General features: G+C 54.9%; 1 protein-coding gene across 6 annotated transcripts in view; it reads right to left on the bottom strand.

The window, feature by feature from the left end:
* Window positions 1-5676: 5676 nt before the first annotated feature.
* The window catches only part of SAMD4A (sterile alpha motif domain containing 4A), a 109587-nt gene continuing 95233 nt past the window's right edge, over window positions 5677-20030 (bottom strand). For 2 of the 6 annotated variants that reach the window (XM_080394402.1, XM_080394400.1), the window contains 6 exons: window positions 18698-18783; window positions 16332-16450; window positions 13813-14014; window positions 13381-13507; window positions 11502-11585; window positions 5677-9376 (listed from right to left, as the gene is read on the bottom strand). In XM_080394402.1, the coding sequence (XP_080250528.1) occupies window positions 9348-9376; window positions 11502-11585; window positions 13381-13507; window positions 13813-14014; window positions 16332-16450; window positions 18698-18783 (647 nt within the window). In that variant the 3' untranslated portion in view covers window positions 5677-9347. The other 4 variants (XM_080394398.1, XM_080394399.1, XR_013929281.1 and 1 more) reach the window with 3 other exon arrangements.

The following is a 20030-nucleotide window of genomic DNA, read 5'->3' as shown; positions in this document are numbered from 1 at the left end:
AGATTAGCCAAGGGGGGTATCTTGAAGGTAAAACAAATGGTAAATTTGTTTTTACCTATTATTTTTATCTCTCTGCAGAGAGCAAGGGCTCATCCTTAGCATGCATTTTTCACTCTAGCCAGCATTATTGCAGGTTGTGTGGCTTATAGATAGGTTATTGGAATACGTAAACATCATCCCCATTGGTGTCCCCTTCATAATATACTCCCAGGATACATTTAGGATCTCTGTTTGTTTTTAAAGTTGTGTAGGGTGACAGCCCTCAGCACTGTGTAAATGCTTCCTACCAGGACCCAAATCAGCATAGCTGCGAGCAGGTGCCCCTCAGGTCTGGGCTCATCTCCATTGCTCGTCACCTGGGGAGATAAACTGGGAGGGAAATGGGTGCAGCTGGAGGAGAGAATGAGAAGGACCTGTTGAACCTTGAGAAGACTGAGAGGGGATCTCATCAATGCCTACAAATATCTTAGGGACTGGGCCAGGCTCTTCTCAGTGGTGCCCAGCACCAGGACAAGGGGCAGTGGGCACACACTGCAACACGGGGAGTTCCACCTGAATGTGAGGAAAAACGTCTTTACCGTGAGGGTGCCGGAGCGCTGGGACGGGCCGCCCAGAGAGGCGGTGGGGTCTCCTTCTCTGGAGACATCCAAACCCGCCTGGGCTGTGCAGCCCGCTCTAGGAGACCCTGCTTGAGCAGGGGGTTGGGCTTGGTGAGCTCCAGAGGTCCCTTCCAGCCCCACCAGGCTGGGGTCCTGTGAGGGGAAAGGTTTTTGTAGGGAGGCAGCAGCAGCAGGAGGGGGAGCTGGCAGGGGCTTTGGAAGTGGCCAGGCTGCGGCTGGGTGATGCTCAAGGTCAGTGATGCGGGGAGGGGGGAAAGGGGCCGGGCTGGGTCCCAGCCTCTGCGGCCGCTGCCCGGGGACACACAGTCTGTGGCTCCCTCTGCTGAGCCCGGCTCTGAGCTCTGCTTGCCGCAGGAGAGGAGCAAGAGCTCTCATGGAAGCTGGAAAGGCTTTTCAGGGAGACCAGGGGGTCACCCCAATGCCAGGCTGGGGGTATGGGGGGCGGGAGAGGGGCACCCAACCCCTCTGCTGCATCCTGCTGCTGGATGATGCCACCCTGGGGAGCAAACACCTGCCTGCAACAACACTTTGCAGGGATGGGGATGGAGCTGGTTTGTCAAAAAGCAGGGGCTAACCTGCCAGGATGATTTTTTTTTTTTAAATTATTATTTAAAATTGGCCAAAAAAATCTATTTTCTGTAGAGAAGTGGGAATTCTGGTGGAGATGGGCAATTTCTCTTCTGACCAGGCTTGGTCAGTGGGATGTTTTCTTAGAGAAAAGAGGGAAAATGCTGCTTTGCTCTTCCGGGCACCCGCCGGCTGTAAGCACGGCTCTGCTGCCTGCCCAGAGCACCACTGCCGGCCTCAGCTTTGCCTGTGGGGAAGCCACAGTCCGTCCTTCTCTGACTGCTCCCTTCCTTGGTGCCAATGGCTCCACAGCAGCCAGCACAGCTCTGGGACCCTCTCCCCCAAACTGCACAGGGGTGGATCGATGCTGTTGCTAGGTTAATTTAAGCACCCATCACCAGACACCTTGCTGGGAGATGCAGAGAGGTGGCTTCGTCTTCTTAAGGCTGCAGAACCTCTGCCCACGTGGACATACGTAGCTATATAGATAAAGGGTATCCATTCTGATCCTGTGCCAGGCCCCATGACCCACAGAGATGGGGACACCCTGCATCCATGGACACCACTGACCCAAGGTGTGCCTGTGCCAGGTGTACACTGCTGAGCTGTTTGCAGATCCTAATTAAAAATAGCTCGTTGGAGCGCTCGGTGACGCTGCTGAGCCCTGCAGTGAGTTCACTCTCTGGAAGTGCTGTCAAGTATCTCCTCTGCCGCAGCTGAACAGCATCGTGCTGCTTACGGGAATAACCGGCCCCTTGCAGCCTCGGGTTTGGATGCACCAGCTCTGGGAATATTTTTCTCTCCAGGGATGGCATGGCATTGCTTGCTGCTCATGAGGAGGTGGCAGAGGCCACACAGAACAAAACAGTGGCGCTGCTGGTGCAGGCTGCCAGCCCAGGGCTCCCGGGGGCAGCACGGCAGCAGCAGTTCCCAATATTTTGGGAGCGGGTCCCTGGGCTGGCAGATAGCCCCCCTTTATCATTCAGCCTTTTCTTTGTAGCCTCAGCCAACAGACTTGGGGAATTAATTATTCCTTGGACTCAAGGAGCTCTTCTGGTAAAGTCCTCTCCACCTTGATTAAAAACATCTCTTTAATGGGAAATCCCTGCCTACCACTGCTGATAAACTGTCCCCTGGCTATTCCCCTCGCCATTAAATAGGAGGCGTTTGTCCCCACACCGTGAATCTGGGGTTGGGGCCAAAGGGACAAGAGCATCCCCTTGGAGGGTGCACCTGGGTGGCTGCTCTGGCTCCTGGGGCTGGGGCTGCTTCTCCATCACCTGCTGGGGTAGATGTAGGAAAGACCCTCTTAGCAAGATAACCTGGGGTTATCCCGTGCCTGCTGGGGATGCTGCCGAGGCTGAGACAGGCCAAGCAGCTTCTAAAAGAGCGGCCACTGGCTGCTGTCTTTGCTCCCGGCTGGCTGGGGGCTGCAGCCCCTGTAGGGCAGGAGAACAGGAGCCCAGCTGCCCTGGGCTGGATGGGGCTCAGGTGTGACGTAATCCAGGAGCACAGGTTGGTAAAGCCTTTGGTCTCAGGTATGGATTCATCCAACAGCTCCTGACAGCACAGAAATGTTTGGGGGTGGGTTTTGGTTCCCTGCCCCGCCCCCCCCCCCCCCCCCCCCCCCCCCCCTTCTGCTTTTTCTTTTTTAAGCCTCTCTCCAGTTTGCCCATCGGTGGGATCTGCAGTTTCTCCCTCACTGCGCAGCTGCTGTGGACTTTCCTTGGAGCCTTTTCAGCCCCTCCAGCTCCGATTTTCCATCCCAGAGCTTTTGCTTTTTCCTTTCTGTTTTCATTCACTTTTAGTGCAACAAACCGGTGCTTTGAGACCCAGACAGCAGGCACACATACATGGAAAGGCAAAATGTTTATGGAAGGAAATGGCATTTCTCTGGGCTTTAGGTAATGCTTTTCTTAGCCGCGTTGCGGGGGATGGTGCATGGTGGGTGCAGGCAGCCGTTGCTTGTGGGCTGTGGGTGTGGGTGCTTTCCTGGGCAGGGTAATTCAGGTGGGACCAAACACCACGATGACTCTTTCCCTCCTGGGGTGGCCCTGCCGGTGATGCTCAGGAGCATCTTTAAACAGAAGGACCTTGAGGACACACTTTTGGGATGCTTGGCTTCATCAGCATTTGGGGGGCTTGCTAGGAGCCTCTTCTAAGGAGAAGCAGCGGATGAGCTACCCAGCAATCTGAAGAAGCCCCATGTTTGCAAGTTCTGCTCATCATGGGGGACATTAGCCACCCTGATGCCTGCGGGAGGGATATGGCAGCAGAGTCCAGGCCACCCAGGAGGTCTCTGGAGGGCACCCATGATGTCCTGACACAGGCAAACAAGGGGAGATGCTGTGCTGCACCTCATGCTTGCAACCCAGTAAGGACTGGTGGGGGACATGAAGGTCAGGGGCAGCGCTGGATGCCCAAGGAGCTCCTGACAACTCAGACATTAAAAGGAACTGTACAAAAGATGGAAGCAGGGGCCCTGGGAGAAGCATAGGGACACAGTGTGGGCATCCAGGGATGGGGTTTGGGAAGCCAAAGCTCACCCGGTGTTGGTTCTGGTGAGGGATGTGGACATGCACAAGTCCATGGGACCTGATGGGCTGCACTCACGGGTGCTGTGGGAGGTGCTGCAAGGCCACTGCTTATGATCTTGGAAAGGGCACAGGGATCAGGGAGGTTTCTGAGGGCTGGAAGGGAGCAAAAGCTGCTCCTTCCCTCACGGACAAGGAGGCTTGGGAGAGCTGCAGGCCAGGCAGCTTCACCTCCCCCCATGCAGGTGGCGGAGCAGCTAATCCTGGATGCCATTTCCAGACACCTGAAGGACAAGAAGGTGATGGGGAGCAGTCAGCATGGCTTCACAAGAGGAACACATGCCCATCCAGCCTTCTGCAGGGCGGTGGCTGGCCCAGTGGATGGGGCCGAGCAGTGGGTGCTTTACCTTGACTCCGGTGAGGCTTTTGGCACTCTCCCCTGCAATGCCTTCATGAAGTACAGGCTGGGTAAGCCGACCTTGATGGGGGCTGAAAACTGGCTGACCGGCCAGGCTCGGAGGGCTGGGTTCACTGGCACAAAGTCCAGCTGGAGAGTGGTTACCAGTGGTGTACCCCAGGGGCCAACAGTGGGGCCCAACTACTCATTAACCTCGTCATTAATGACCTTGACACAGGGCCAGAGTGTGTGCTCAGCACATCTGAGATAATGCAAAACCGGGAGGAGTGGCTGGTGTGCCAGAGGGTCATGCTGCTGTTCAGAGGGGACCTCAGCAGGCTGGAGAAATGGGCTGAGAGGAACCTCAAGAAGTTCAGCAAGCGGCCAAGCCCTGCCCCTGGTGAGGGATAAACCTCCCCCCTCCCCATGCACCCTGGGGGCCGACTGGGTGGAAAGCAGTTTTGCAGAGAAGGAACTAGGAATGCTGGTGGACACCAAGCTGCCACAAGCCAGCAATCCCCCCTCACAGCAAAGGTGGCCACCAGCATCCTGGGCTGCATTAAGAAGACCGTCTCTAGCAGGAGACGCACTGGTGTGCTGGGCCTCCCAGTACAGGAGGGACAGGGACATACGAGTACAGAGAATGGCCAAGCTGATGATTTAAAGCTTGGACTGGTTGAGAAGAGCCAGCAGGAACTGGGCTTGGTCAGCCTGGAGAAGCAGAGGCTCAGGAGGATCTTACTGATGCATCCAACAGTGAGGGGGACAAAAACGAGCTACAAGAGGCAACGGCCACAAGCAGAAACAGGGGAAATTCCATTTAAATGCCAGAAAAAAAGCCTTTTTTTAACCGTAAGTGTGGTCTAACCTTGCACCAGGCTGCCCATGCAGCCACCACCCCTGGAGGTACCCAACCCCAGGCTGAGCATCCTGCTCTCACTGCCCCTGTGCTGGCTGAGGGCTGGGGCACCCGGGGGGGTCCCTGCCACACTCAGCAAGGCGGTGACACTGCCAGCAGCACCAGCACGTGCAGAGCGCAAAGCTGAGAAAATTATGGAAAAACCTGGGCCAGAAGCCATTGGCCTGCCCTCGACACCTCCTGCGGCTGAGCACCCACGGCCAGCGGCAGCACCATCCTTCCGGGCCTGCTCTGGCCCACGGTGGGTCTGAAATTTGCAGGTTTTAAGACCAGAACCAGCCCAGCCTTAAAAACCGGACCCAAACACCTCCACAGCTGAGGCTTTTTGGCCACGTGTCTCCGCAGCCTCCAAGCTGCTCAGCCCCGATTCCTGCTCATTTCAAAAGAAAATCCCGTATCTGAACGGCTCCCGGGGCGTGGGCATCCAAAAGGGACAGAGATGCAACTGCATGGGGGATGCCGGGGGTTTCTAAGCCCTGCCACGGGCTTTATATAATGACATTAAACCCCGCTGCAGAACTGCGCCACTCCTCCTCCCTTACCCCATGGGACCGGGCATTTATTTTATGCTATTTTTTTTTTTTTAAGTACGAGGCCATTTGCCAAAAAGAGGATAAATAAGGAGGCGCCACACCCCAGTGTTACAAAACCTTGTATTAATCATCTCCCTTCACTTTCAATATAACGTTGATATGAAATATAGCCATGATTCCTAGTTACATGGGAGGAAATGAGTAATAAATACATTGGAGCAAGTTGAAATCACGAGGGTGTTTCACTGGGAACAACATTTGAAAACTGTACACTTGCAAAGACCGGCATCTCCAAACATTAGTATTTCTTTATATCGGGAAGCTTTTACATGTAACAAACATGCTATTTCCATATATGACAAAAAAAAAAAAAAAAAAAAAAAAGAAAAGAAATTTAAAATATGCATTGCTCGGCAACATTAACTAGGCAAAAATAGTTCTTTGTGCACTAACTTTGTACAGAAAAACCAGGACTAAAGGCATGCATGTACAATAAAAGGCTGCCCAGGAACGGCATGCAACAGAAGAGAGTTCAAAGCTTTTTAAAGTAAGCTTACAGTATGCATAAATACATAAGGGTTATATATATATTAATAAGGGAGGAAGTATTCTGTTTAACATTATTAACATTCCTGTTTTTTTTTTTTTCTTCCTATTCCTCCCAGAGGAATACACATTCACCTTTAAGTAAAGATAAAGGAATACAAAAAATAAAACTCACTTTGCAAACTCTGATGACTCGTATAAAATCAACTTTAGTGTTATCGTCGCTGTGTGCAAATTATAGACGTCTGCAGGACCCACTTTCCATCAGGCACATTCAGAAAGCCAAACCTGGGGCACAGCCGCACCCCGACATGGAGAAAGGTGACAACAGAAATCATTTCCCTAAGTGCTGACCAACCTTGAGCTTTGCTCCGCGCCACTCGCGAGCGTAAATCACAGTTTTGGATTTTCCTGCTGGATGCTGGCTGGGCTTGACCCCCGCTAAGATTTTTTTAATGAGCTGAGCAAGCCAAGGCAAAGCCCAGCTCAAGTCCAGTCGAGCGCAGGGCTTGTCCCTGGGGAGGGGGAGGACACCTCGGGAAAAAAAAAAGGTTTTGTGGTTGGTTTTTCCCCCCCCGGGTGTCGCAGCCACGGGGAGCATCCGCCGGACCCAAGGACACTTGGGCGCTGAGCTGGCCGGCCTCCCCGCCGCAGCCGGGGACGGCTCAGGGGAACAGCACCAGTAAAAGGTCCCCGGTGGGCGCTGGGGGCACCAGGGGCTGTCTCTGGGGGAGCAGGGTGGGGGGGAGATGCCCACCCAACACCGAGGGCCCCCATGGTGGCGACATCGCCCTAGCCACAACGCGCGCGTGGTACAAAACAGTTGCACGTGGGGTGAACGGGTGAATACAAAAAAGAAAGGCACTGCCGCTTTATTACTAAAGATTTGACTTCACAGCCTCACTCATGCAACTGGTTTTTTGTGTTTTTTTTTTTTTTTTTTTTTTTTTTTCCCCCTTTTTTCTTTTTATAAATAATTTTTATTTTCTTTTAGGATTCAAGCTTTTTTTTTTTTTTTCTTTTTTTTTTCTGAACTTCTTTTTCTGGACCTCTGCTGCCTGCACTCAGCACAGGCATCCCAGGGCCAAGCAGGACTTCCTGAACGCAACTGAAGCCACGATTATTTTTTTGTGTTACTTAGAAAAAAACAACCAAGGAACAGCAAACACAACTAAGTCGTTATTAACACTGTCAATGGAAAAGAAGCTCTTTTTTTTTTTTAACAAAAGGAAAAAACAATTGAATTATTTGGTGGTTGTTAATAACAGACATTATCATGGTTACCAGCCATAGCAAGTTAATAGGTAATATATCCAAAATAATATCTCTTAACAATCAGATAACCTCTGTTTCTATAGTCAGCGAAGGAATAAATAGAATTTCAGCTCCGTAAATACATTTGAGCCTTTCCCGAGGAAGGCTCCTGCTACAGCGGTTGTGTTCACACCTCGGTTTCATACAACCTGGGGATGCTCAGGGGGTGACCCAGGTGTCCAGCGCCGGCCGGCGCCTGCGGCTCAGCCCCCTCCAGCCCCCTCTTTGCCTTCACCTTCTCACACCTCTTCCCGACCTCCCTCGCTTTCCGTTTTCCCCTTCTCCGCTCCCCCCCGCACACCCCACCCCATCTCATGCCTGCTGGGAAGCAGGGCACCAAGGAATGGCAAACATAAAACATTGCATTTGGCACTTGTGTTTTTTTTGTGGGTTTTTTTGTTGTTTTTTTTTAGAAAACAACTTAAAAATGCTGCATGGCAAATGGATTCACACATCTCCCATCCCTGCTGGCCCAGCCGATGCTCTGGTTCCCCTTAGCCCCCAGCCCTGCTCCCACTGGTCCCAGCACACACTGCTGCCCATCGGTGCTTACGGTCCAGCTCATTTTGGGAATATTGCTGCAACCTCCATGGCTGCTGCTCCCACCCATCACCTCCTTTCTTTAATTAATCTTCAATTTATTATTCCATCAGAAGACTCGGAGCAGCATGAGGACCAGCAGAAGCAAAGCTGCCACTATGCCAAGCATCACTGTTGCACTGATGGCTTCTCTGTCCCCCTTCTTGCTTTGAGCACGGGCTTGAGCAGCACCGTGTCGGATTTACCGATTTAATGCCCTTGGCTCAAATTTAGCTCCCTGTGGCAGGGGGCAAGGGGGCAGCCAAGCCACAGCCACAGTCTCCTCCTTGGCATGTGTTTAATGCCAAGAAAAGGGGGCTGTGAAGCTGCATTTTGGTGCCTTTTGGGGCTTGGTTTTTTTTTAATTTGGCTAAATAAAACCACAGGCTTGCTCCCGAGCCTCTTTCATCCCTCGTTAGCCGCCCCTGGGCTGGAAAAGCCCCTTATGGCTGGATTTTGGCAGGCTGGGGCCAAATGTGTAAAGCCAAGATGCAGCACCTTCCTGGTACCTGCGCAGGCAAGGCAAGAGACATGGAAACTCACCCAGTGTCCCCCCCCCTTCACTGACATCCCCCAGGACCCTCTGCTGGGCAAGACGAGACACCCCACCCACCCACCCCCACGTCCCCACACCCTGACCCATGCCAGGGGCGCAGGGACAGGGGACCGACCCCACGCCCAGCAGGCGCCCGCCGACCCTCCGCCTCCTCTGCCCGGTGCACAATGCTGCATCGAAACTGCGGATGCTCTTGGCTAAACTGAAAGGAAATTTTGGGGTTATTTTCATTATTATTTGGTTTTGATTTGTTTTTTGTTTTTTAACTCTGGGCTCGCCGGGCCAGTCTGTGCCTGAAGGCAGCAAAACTCAAGAGATGGGACCACCGGCCCCGAAGCCCCTGGCAGGACTGGCAAATCCTCCTCAAAGGGTTTTTGGTCACACATGCCCCTGTGTGATACTCGGCACTCATTCGTATCCTTGTCCAGAAACAGGGCTTGCCCATGGTGCTCTGGTGAACCCTCCGTTGTCAGCACTCTCCTGCCGCGTCCTTCCCCACCCTCCCCATGCTTTTCATCATCGTTGTCGATTTTTTTTTTGCCATTTTTCCCCCCCTAGCATGGATGTAATAAATGACAACACAAATTCCAAGTCTAATGATATGTTCACAAGGACAATCTACACATTCACAAAATTAAAACAGGAGAGAGAGAAAAAGAGAGGAGAGGAGGAGAGAGAGGAGAAAGGATGCAAGCTATCGCTGAGGCTCCCTGCAAGCCCCGACCTCGCCGCTGGACCCGCAGCAGTTGTTCTCCCGGCCAGCGTCCCCGTTGCGACGCCTTCTAGATCGTGGAGGTTCGGTCGACACCATCTGCAAGCAGGAAGGCAGAGTTAGCAGCAGCCCCGGCGAGCAGCTGCTCACCTCGCACCAGCATCCCCTGAGCTGGGGAGTGGAGGGGAACGGACCCCCAGAGCACCCTCAACCCGCAGACCCTACGGTGAGGTGGCACTGTGAAGCCACCCCCTCCCCATCACCCCAGGGGGGTGCAGAGGGGTTCTGGGGTGTCAGCACTCTGCCAGTGCCTCCATTCCACCGTCTGTCCCCACCCCGCGGCAGCCCCCCAGGTCGCTGTTCCAACACCAGTCCAGGCTTTCTGCCCCGTCCCCATGGCACCTTTCCCCGGAGCAGAGGGGGCTTCTGGGCAGCCTGGACTCACTGCAAGATGGGTGTAAGTCTGGGAACGCCCCCCCCAGCAGGTCAAGTTCATGACCCACTGCCCAGGAGTGGGGGGACGGAGCTGGAGCCAGTCGCGGGGGGCTGCCTTCCCCCCAGCTAACCCGGCCCTGCAACACCTGCACCGCAGAGGATGCAAAATTTTCCTCCGTCTGAGGATGATGGCAGCACCCAACCCCCCGCCCCGAGTCATTTCTGTCTCCCCAGAGCCCCTGTCCCCAGCGTCCCATCACAGCAGGGACACGTTCAGCTGCAGCCCCGAGCCCAGGAACGAGGGGTCCACGACCCATCCCAACGCCACACAAAGGACCCTGCAGCCAGCAGCCCCCCCCCTCCGCCACCTCCTGGGCACCGGCAGCTCTTATGGGGCCAGAAATCAACACCCAGCAGCATTTCCCACCCCCCAGCCCTCCTCCGGCCCCAACCGCCCCCCGTCCCTCATCCCAAACCCCCATCCCTGGGATGGAGAGCGTGGGCGGGGGGGGCAGCTCCCGGGGTAGCCCCCGAACAGAGCGCTCCCTGTTACGCTACCCAGGGCATCACGGCCACCTCCCTTCTTAAGACTAAAAACAAACAGGTTTGTTACGCCTTTTTTTTTTTTTTCTCCCCCGAAGGTTTATTTTTTTAAGAGCTATTTATAGCACAACCGGTTTCCAGAGGCTCGGGTATGCAACCTGGAAAAAATAACTCGGAGGAACAGTACCCTGCAGAGGAACAAGACAGCTAAGCCTCGCCTGGGCACACGCCGGAGAACCGCTTCGGGTGACAGAAGTGTCCTTGTCTTCCCAGCCAGGGATGCTGCTGCGGCGCTGCCAGGGCTCTGCTGCCTCTTACAGTCCTGGCTCCTCCGTCCCTCTCCCCGGACGGGCTGTGGCGTTGCTGCAGGGAGCCCGGTAGCACTCATCCTCCCCGGTGGCACTCATCTTCCCCGAGGGCTCCCGTCCTCAACTGTTCCACACAGTCCGGGGATTGCCGGGGCGAGACCCCAGCTGGTTATTCAGGAGGGTCTGGGCAATGCTGGTGGCCGTGCTCGTCCCTTTGCCAGGGAGAGGGGTCATCCTTCTGCTTGGGGGTCCAGTGCATCGGCGAGGGGTGCCAGGCGCTTCTGGTGCCGGTGCTTTTTGCTGCACCGGGCTCTCCATTGCGCTGCTGTTGCCTTTTCCAGCTTTCCTGCCTGTTTTTCTGCCTGGTCCTCCTCCCTCCCCATGCCCGTTACCCCCTGCTTGAGCTGGCAGCTGCAGCCACCCCGGGCACAGGTGAGGAGCCGTCAGTGCCACCGGCACAGTGCCCGGCACAGCGCCCGGCAGGGTTTTAGCCCCGTGTCCTGGGCTCCCGCACCCCCCGGCCAAACGAGGGATGCTGGTGGCAGAAGGGTAAAATACTCCCAAGCCTGTGAGCCACGTGAGCGCACTGGTGGCAGGGGCTTTTATTAAAAACTAGTAACAGACTAGTGAGCTAATACTAATTATTATTAGCAAGCTAACTAGTGGCTAATAAGCACGGACTCCACTAGTGCTGCATGCGAACCCTGTGTTCGGTTTTACCCCCTGCCCTGGCTGCTTCGCCGAGAGAAGCCAATGTACCCGTCCGACCCCTCCCAGGAGCATCCCCAGGAGCATCTGTGCATCCAGCCCCACCGTCATCCTGACCCCTCACAGCCACAGCCTGTCCCAGGTTTTGGGGGTAACGGGACAGGTGCCAGGGGGCTCGGTGGAGGCAGCGTGGACGTGCTGGAAGAGCCCAAGGAGGAGGGAGTGCTCACCGCTGAGCGCGTGCTCCGTCATGCTCAGGCACAGGGACTCCAGCCTGTTGTTGATGTCAGGTTCAGTCACCGGCACCTGGAACTCTGTGGGGAGAAAGGGACAGGAGACTTTGGTCAGGGGACCTAGCAGGGCTCCCGCCCACCTGCCCTGCACACCCTGCCTGCCCTGCTGCCACCGGCACGGGTGCGCGCGAGGGAGGAAACCACTGGAAAGATGCCCCGGAAGGCTCTGACGGCACGGCCGGACTCTGGCAGCGCTTTGCTTCCTGGTGCAACCATCACAGCCGGCAAGAGACAGTTGCAAAAATAGTCATTGCTCCCCTATTTCTTCTCAATAAGGGGTAAACCTGGGAAGAGGCAATGGCATTGCAGCAGGAGATGGATGGAAACGAGGGGTTCAGGCACCAGTCAGAGATGCTGCGGGGGAGCTGGGGTGAGAGCGGGACCCCCGCCCCAGCAGGGGACAGCCCTGGGCTCTCCCCTTGCCCAAGCCCCGCAAAACCCTCAGTATGTGCAAAACCTTCCAGTGGCTCCGGGGAGCCGGGAGCTGCCCACGCAGGCAGCGTGCAGGCAGGGCTAGTGCTGGACGTGGGATGGCAGCACAGACCGGCGGAGCCGCCAGCCGGCTTTTCCATGGCCGGCTTCACCGGCTGCTCGGTTGCCCACGGCCCCGCTGCCACCACCCCGGGTGGGGGGTGAGCACAAAAAAAGGGGGTGAACGAAGTTTGGTGTGCTGCAGCACCCCGGCCTGATCCCTACCGCACCAAACTGTGCATGCTCTGCAGTAAAAGCTGCAAATACAGCTTTTGCTACTGCTGGGTGGCATCTCCTGCTTGCCACGGGCTCACAGGAACATGGGATGAGATTCAGGAGGGTTGAGGTCCCCGCAGCCTGATGAAAAGTGGTTTGAGAGCCCAGCACCACATTATTGCTTATTTTCTTCGTGACTCGGTCTGCATCTTTGGCTCCCTAATCCTCCTACGCCCTCAGTCACCGCAGGCTAACATGCAAAGAGAAACCTATTTATTCTCCCTCAGCGCATGCAAAAATGTGCCCTTGTCCTGGTGTTTAATCAATACCCAAAAACAGACGCTGCTTTTGCTGGACAGGACATTTGCTGCCTAAATCATGCAGTTAAAACACCGCAGGCGTGTGATGTGAGGGGAGCTGCCAAGCTGAGACCACGGCAGAACCTTATGGATGAGGTTTAGTTTACTGGGGTGTGTGTGTAAATCCCTGTCCTGTGGTATAAAACGTTATGGTAAGCGTGCTGGTAAGAAAAGCCAGGCTTAAAGGCTAATGAAGGGATACACAGAGAAAAAAAGCATGAATATCCTAATTGGTAGGATGCTCCAGGTTCAGGGGTCAAGTTCAGCAGAAACCCTCCTGAATCAGAGGATGCTCCTATATATGGGAGCATTTTCACAGTGTTTGGGAGGGAAGCACCGATGTAGCACCATTTGCCTTCACACGGATCATGAAAAGAATTCCCCTTGAGTGGGCAAAGGCAGTCCTTCCCCACCAGGTCTCTGTGTCCACACATGAGCAAAAAAGGTGACGGATGAGCTACCGCCTTCCCCACCTGGCATGAAGCCCCTCAGAAGCTAGGTAAGGCACCAACACTTCTATACAGGGCCAAGATGTTATATACAGGGTCAAAAATCCTTCCGGTGATGCCACTGGGTCAATCAACCCATTAATCCCACTAGTGCCAGAGATACCCAGCTCGGGCTGTGCCAGCCAGCGGCGAGCCTGGCTACAAGCGTGCCGGCACAGCGGCGTGCCTGTGGTGAGGCTCCCCGCCAGGGAGCCTTTCATGCAGCCTCCCCTCGTCTCGCCAGGCTGTGGGTAAGTGAAAAAGCAAATGTCTGCTTCCTACCTGGCTGCTGAAACATCAGCATGGTCTGCGGGGAGGTGTGGACCGGCAGCGAGCGCGTCCTCTGCACCGAGCTGTGGCTCCGGCTGGGCATGCTGTTGCTGCCCCCGGGGTTGGCAAACCAGAGGTTCTGTGGGAAGCAAACAGAAAGAGGGGTGTGGGATGTGAAACGGAGGCTTCTGTGCTGTGTATTTATAACTCCCCTTGGGCTCATTTCCCCGGCCCCCACCCCTTGGTTTGCCTCCCCCCACTGCCCCCCGCCGCCGCTCCCTCTTCTGCATCCCGCTGCCCGGAGGAGAGCGCAACTCAAAGGCCAGCAAACTGGTCTTGCTCGCTTGAAAAGGAGAACAAATCCAGGGATCTGAATAATTTAGAGGAGGAAAAGCAAAGGAAGCTTGTCTGGAAAAGCTGGAGATGCCGTCAACGCTGACCAACCTGTCTGCCTTGCTTGAGGATGGCGGGGCTGGCGGCAGGGCTGCGCTGGGGGGTGCCCAGCAGCCCACTGGGGCCCAGCAGCCCCAGCCGGGCAGTGGGGAGGTTGCGGGAGGGGATCTGGAACTGGCGGGGGTTCCGCCGGCCCAGTCCTGCCCCTGCAGATCCGGCTGTCGGTAAGGAGTTCGACTGGCCAAAGCCTCGGCTGCGGAGAGAGAAAGCACCGAGGGTGAGAAACGGGCCCCTGGGAGGGGACGGTGCCGCCGGCACGGGGGCGAGCGGCTGGTTTGGTGCACTCAGACCAACAGCCAAACGTCCCGAGCGTGCCCCAGTGTTGTTGCAAAGTGCCGTACTGGGGTTCGCCACCCCGTGCCCATCCCACGGCCACCGGACCACCGCAAGCTCTGCTCCTGCCCCGACCTTCCCATCCTGCTGAGGATGGTCCTCCATCCGCACGTGCAGTGGGAAGGAGGAGGTCTGGGCATACCGCAGCGGCATCCTTTCTTCTTCCCACCTGCCAGTCACCCTCTCCCCCTTCTGCAGTTGTCAGATTCTCATTATTTTTCTTTAAAGTTTATTTTACTCCTGCAAAATAGGCCTGTTCTTAAATGCAAGTTAAAATAATGCAGGTAATTCCCTGGGCACTGGAGCTAGCAGCATCTGATTTCTTGGGTTTTGACTTAAACTCTTCATGCCTTTGAACTGTACAAAAGGGATCTCTCTCGTGTGGATTCTCTAGTGTCTAATAAAGGTTCAGCTGACGCTGTTGGGTTTTCTTTTGTGGGAATGCTTGAAGGGTCAGGTCGTCTCCCCTTCCAGGAGGCTTATTTTTACAAACATGGTCCTCTCTGAGACGTCTCAAATTCTGTAAAATTTGGTTAAAATTACCTAACAAATCCAAGATTTCCTAGGGAGGGGAAGACCAAAAGGCACATTCCTGCAGAGGTGGGACTGGCTCTGCACCTGCTCCCGTCTCTGCACTGCAAACCTCATCCAGCTCCCTGCGGTCAGAGCAAAACCATCTGGACCCAAGACCACGCAGCCCAAACGTCCCGAGACACTGGTCTCAGGGCACAAAACCATCTTTGTTATTCCTTGGAGGGGAGGGTTGCACACATCGGCATCCCTCCCCATTTAAAACCAGAGGAATGACAAAAAATATCAGGTAATCCTTGGAAACACAAGCAGTGTGGGTCTCCTCTGCACAACATCAGCTTGGTGGCTCTGCCCGACCAGCTGGGCAGCAGGACAGCAATGCCATTACCAGGTTTAAGGGTAGGAGCACTCCGCAAACGCACCGCTGCGGTTGCTTTTACACTCCCCGTTCCCTCCTGCCCTTCTCCAGCTTCATCATCCTCACAGATGTTTCAGCTCACCTTCCTCCCAGCCCTCATCTCTCCTGCTTGTGTGGGTGGCTGCAAACATGCTGCAGACGACATGAGCACGCTGGGATTCCAAAACCAGATAAATTTACTAGGCAGGAGTATGACGGGTTTTCTTTAAACTTCTTCCAAGAAACTCTCTTGCCATTAAATCCCCATGAGAAAACCAGGGCTGGCTGCATGCTCATTCCTCGCCCGCAGCTTCCCAGGAGCAGAAAGAACAGAAGACACGTAAAATGCAAACCACCCAAAAGCAGCAATGAAACTGGAGAGCATCCTGGGTGGCTCCAGGAAAGGGACTGGGATCATTTCAAGCCAGCGGCTCTATCTTGTGCTTGGGGTCAGCCTGGCTGCGCAGCTAAACTGCTGCACCAGTGACGGCCCAGACCAAATGGGTCCATCAAAAACCTTTGCTCTTGCCTGTTCTGCATCCGATCGTGCCACAAACACTGAAACATCTTATTTTTCTCCATTCCAAAATATTTTATTTCATAGCACTGGGGAACACTCTGGTTTGCGCTTGTTCCTTCCGAACTCGCATCCCAGCTGTCCCAATGCTCCCAGTTATCTCCAAAACATTTCCTTTTTGAGAAAAAAGAACTTGCACGAGACTGCAATAAAACTTAGACTTAGCAAAATGAAACAAAAGGCTGATGTTATTGTTAAAACTCATCCAAAAATGTATCTTCTTTGCCATAACCCCAACATTTTTCTAGGATGCCCCAAAATCCAGCATCACCCTGGAAGTGAGCGAACACAGTGTTTGCAATACAGCCCTACCCAGCGTTCTGACCCCAGCCCTCTGCATCCTCTGCAGGCTCCAAGCCTTTTTTTGCCAGTTGATGGCTTTTTGGTGAAACTCCAGCGCTGATGTAATTAGCAAAGGGCAGCAGGCAGGGGCACAACCGCCGGGGTAAGCACCGACCACACATACAAGCGAACTTACTGCTGCTTTCACTTCCCAGCCAGTGCCTGGGGTTTTATCACTGAAGCTTTTCCAAGCCTCTTCCCTCCCAAAATCCCGCTCTGAACCTGGCAGGATCCAACCCTCCCTGTTGGGAGACACTGGTCCCACTTGAGATGCTCTTGCCGGACCCCCAGATGCTGCATCCACCCCTCCACCCCCGAAATTCCACGTACCTCCTCTGCTGCCGATAGCCTGACAGCTCCAGTAGGGATTTCCGAGGGAAAGACCGAAAGAGTTTCTGCACCTGCTGTTTCCATGACAGCAGCCGTTTCTTCTGGATCTCTGTAAACGCCTGCCCCCCAAAAAAGAGAGAAAAAAAGGAAACATGAATGTTTTTCTGGACAAAGTGAGCAGAGATGTGTCTGTGGGTGTGTGGCTAAAGAAAAACAGCTGGAGCAGGCAGTGGTGTGAGTCGAGCCCCACTGGCAAGTCCAGAGGGAAACCTCGGTCTCTCTTGAGGATTTACTCATCTCAGGTGGAGAAAACGCTCCGGCAGTGTCCCCTGCGCCCCTGAGCGATGGCCCGGCTCTGCCCCCGAGGCTGCCGCCCCCCCAGCTCCAGCACAGCAGGGCTTCCCCACAGCTTCCCTGCTCCCTGCCCCAGCCCCGGGCTCCCTGCCCGCTGCCAGGCTGTGAGTGCAGCTTCCCATGGATTGATGGCTGGTCCCTGCCAGGTGGTGGCACTTGTCACCTGGACATGGCTCTAGAAAATGCTGCCAGGGTGGGAAAAAGCTGGGATTTGGAAAACAGAGCTGCTCTATGGCATCCTGCATCCTGTCCTCCTCCTCCGGGCTGGGCAGAGCTCGGCTCCGTTCCTGGCACCGACGGCTTCTGTGGGAGGTCACCCAGGGTGAGCTCTGTCACCCGCCAGGCTCCCTGCGAAGGTCACCCATGCAGCGGACAGAACCTCCTCCCAAAACGCCCCAGACCTCCTGGCAGCCCGTGTGGGTTACGGTGTGGGTTACGGGGACACCCACGTGCCCACCACAGCTAACTTTAGACACCCAACGTCTCCACGCCGGCGGCAGAGAGGAGTAGAGGTCTCCGGAGGACAATCTGGAGGCTAATTAGCATCTGACTTGATTGCTCTGAACCGCCTTCCAGAGGAGACGCTCTCCCCCAGCGCTGATTACACCGGAGCCGACACAGACAGTGCTCCTGGGACACAGGCTGGCACTGGTGGGGTGATGCTGCGTCACCACGGCCACCCTGGGTGCTCCTGGAAAATGAGCCCCTCTGCAGCTCCATGTCTTCCTGGCTCTGCTCTCCAGCCCTGGCCCCTCTGCTCCCACCACCCTTGTCCCTTTCTTGGCACCTCTGCTCCCCCCGAGATACCCTGCTCGGCCATTCAGAAAGTCCAGGCACCATTTCCAGGCTCTGATGCTGTCCAAGAGGGGAGCAAGTGGGGGTACAACATACTCCCCGCTCCAGCCCCTCCAGCTGTTTTCCACTATGTAAAGTACCAAGACGACCATATCGATGGCTCTGAACTCATTTTGCAGCAAACCCCAACAGTGGGTGCCACCCCGATACCACACGAGGCCAAATGTCAGCTGGCACCACAGGCACTGCCAGCAAAATGCACTGAACCTCCCGCCTGCGACTGACAGAGGTGCCCAAGAGCACTGTTCAGAAAATATGATGAAGCACTTCCATTTTGCCCGGGATCCAACAATTTCACCCCAATTCCAGATGCCCTGTGTGTGGCCCTGCAGAGATCCATGGATCAAACCTTTGCATAAGCGTGGCTCGGGAGTTGGCTTCAGCTGCGAGGAAAGGGGCTGCACGCTGCCTCTCTCCTCTTCCACGTGCTGTGCACCACCTTTTAGGGTTTGCAGCCACCAGCCCTCTCTGGAGGAGATTTTTCCGTGCTTTCCAGCACATTTTTCTATAAACAAATAACTGAGAAACATTTAAAGCCTGCAGCTCCTACCAGAGGGCGTGCGATCTTCCCCTGACCCCCGCCATATGGACAGGCGCTGAGAAGCAGCTTGTCCTTCCAGGTGCAGCCGGCATGGGTACAAAATGCTGCAGGACACTGGGGACACGGGCCATCCCTCCCTGCCACCAGGCAGGAGCGTGCCAGAGCCCTGTGGCACTGCCTCAGCCATCCCAAGCCATCACCTGGCAAAGGCAGATCTGCCAGGAGCAGAAGCAGATGCCCCTGTTGCAAAACCCCAGGACCACATGCTGCAAAACAGGAGGCGGCAACGCCGAGGGATCATTGGGTCTGTGTCATAGAAACAGCCTGCATGTTCATCCTGGGTGTTTTTCTTTCATCCAGCTGTTGATTGGACTGTCACGAGCCAGATGAATTTCCCAGCTCCAGACCTTGGCAACTAAGTGAGCGTAGGGGGGAGCAACATGTCCATGTACCACGTTGGAACTACCTCCTGCTCCAGTCCCGCTCTGTCAGAATTCCCGTTAATACCCCCCCAAAATATTTGTGCTAGAAACCAAAAAGTTTACATAAACAGACACTTTGGAAACAGTTCCTAAGTGATGAGAACAACAGCTTTGGATGATCTGTCACGACTCACCTCATGGATTAGACATTTGTCTATGAGCTGTAAATAGGAACTTATATTCTCTTCGTCAGGTCGGGAAACTAAAAGTTGTGTGCATACTGGAAAAAAAAGAGAGAAGAGAAATGGGCACGGGAACACCGAGCTGGGGTCCAACAAACACCTTGGACAACCTGTTTCCCTTGTCCCATGGGCAGGTCTTCTCATCAGTGAGAAGAAATGTCCTTCCCCAATTCCTGCCATGCTGTCCTATATTTAGGCCCAGATTTTGTTCTCTGTTATGATGGTGTAAATCCAGAGTAACACCACTGGAGTCACCAAAATTAGACCTGAGCATATCAGGGGCACAGGATTATTCCCTATTCCTATGCAAGAGCAGGCGCTGGCAGAGCTCCTGCTCCTATGGCCAAAATCTGCCCTCGCTGCAAACAGATTCCCACCTTATCCCGATGCGTTTTAACCTCTTTTGGAATTAGTGCCATAAAAGCAAGCAGAAACGAGTCTCTCCTGTCATAAGCCCCAGGCAGGGTTGCCTCGTGGTCCAGGAGGACACCTTGTCCTGGCAAGGCTTGTGCCATACGTGCAGCTTCGTGCGTGACGGAGCCATTTGTCACGGGCTGAATTCATCAGCGGGTTTAAAATGGGGCCCCAAACCCACGTTTGTTTGTGCATGCAGTCAATTAGCTGGTCAGATATTTGGCACCAAGCTTTTATACAGGGGCTGGTATTTCTTTGTGGCATCCCAACGAGCTTCTTTCTATTCCTGGTCTCCCACGTGAGCCTGCAGATGAGGCTCCTCTCTCCTCTTCCCCAGGGAGATCTCCCGCCACGTGGCCAGCACCGACAGCTCAGGTGCCACCGATGGGAGGTAGGACACATCCAAGCTCACACAAATTGGCTCCAGAGCCCTGTACACAGCACAGGAGGTCAGACCCTACTTCACGTCACTCGTGTGCACTTGCCAGTGTGTTAATCCTGATGCAAAGCCGTGCACCCCGCACCAGGCATGGAATGACACCTGGGTATTTTGGATGTCCTGCATATAATCCAGGGCTTAAAAAGGGGCTTGGACCCAGCTGATTTGCACTCTAGACGGCTCACACCCAGCCCATGCGCCACCGCTACCCCACCAAACAAAGCAAGCCTAAGGGATGCTGCTGTCAACACCTCCGGACTGGTGGGACGCCTCCAGGGCTCTAAATGGGAAGGGAGAGGATGCTATCTGTCCCCGACCGGGGGCAGGCAGCCCATCCCATCGCTGCCCCTCCCAAAAACCACTGCCCACCTCCCCACCCATGCTCTTACCTCTTTACCACAGCGTGATGGAGCCTCAAAAAATCATCACCCC

The sequence above is a fragment of the Falco punctatus genome (assembly GCF_963210335.1).
Source record: "Falco punctatus genome assembly, chromosome: 7".
NCBI lineage: Eukaryota > Metazoa > Chordata > Aves > Falconiformes > Falconidae > Falco > Falco punctatus.
Note: the sequence above shows the minus strand (reverse complement) of the source record. Positions and strands in the feature narration are given on the sequence as shown.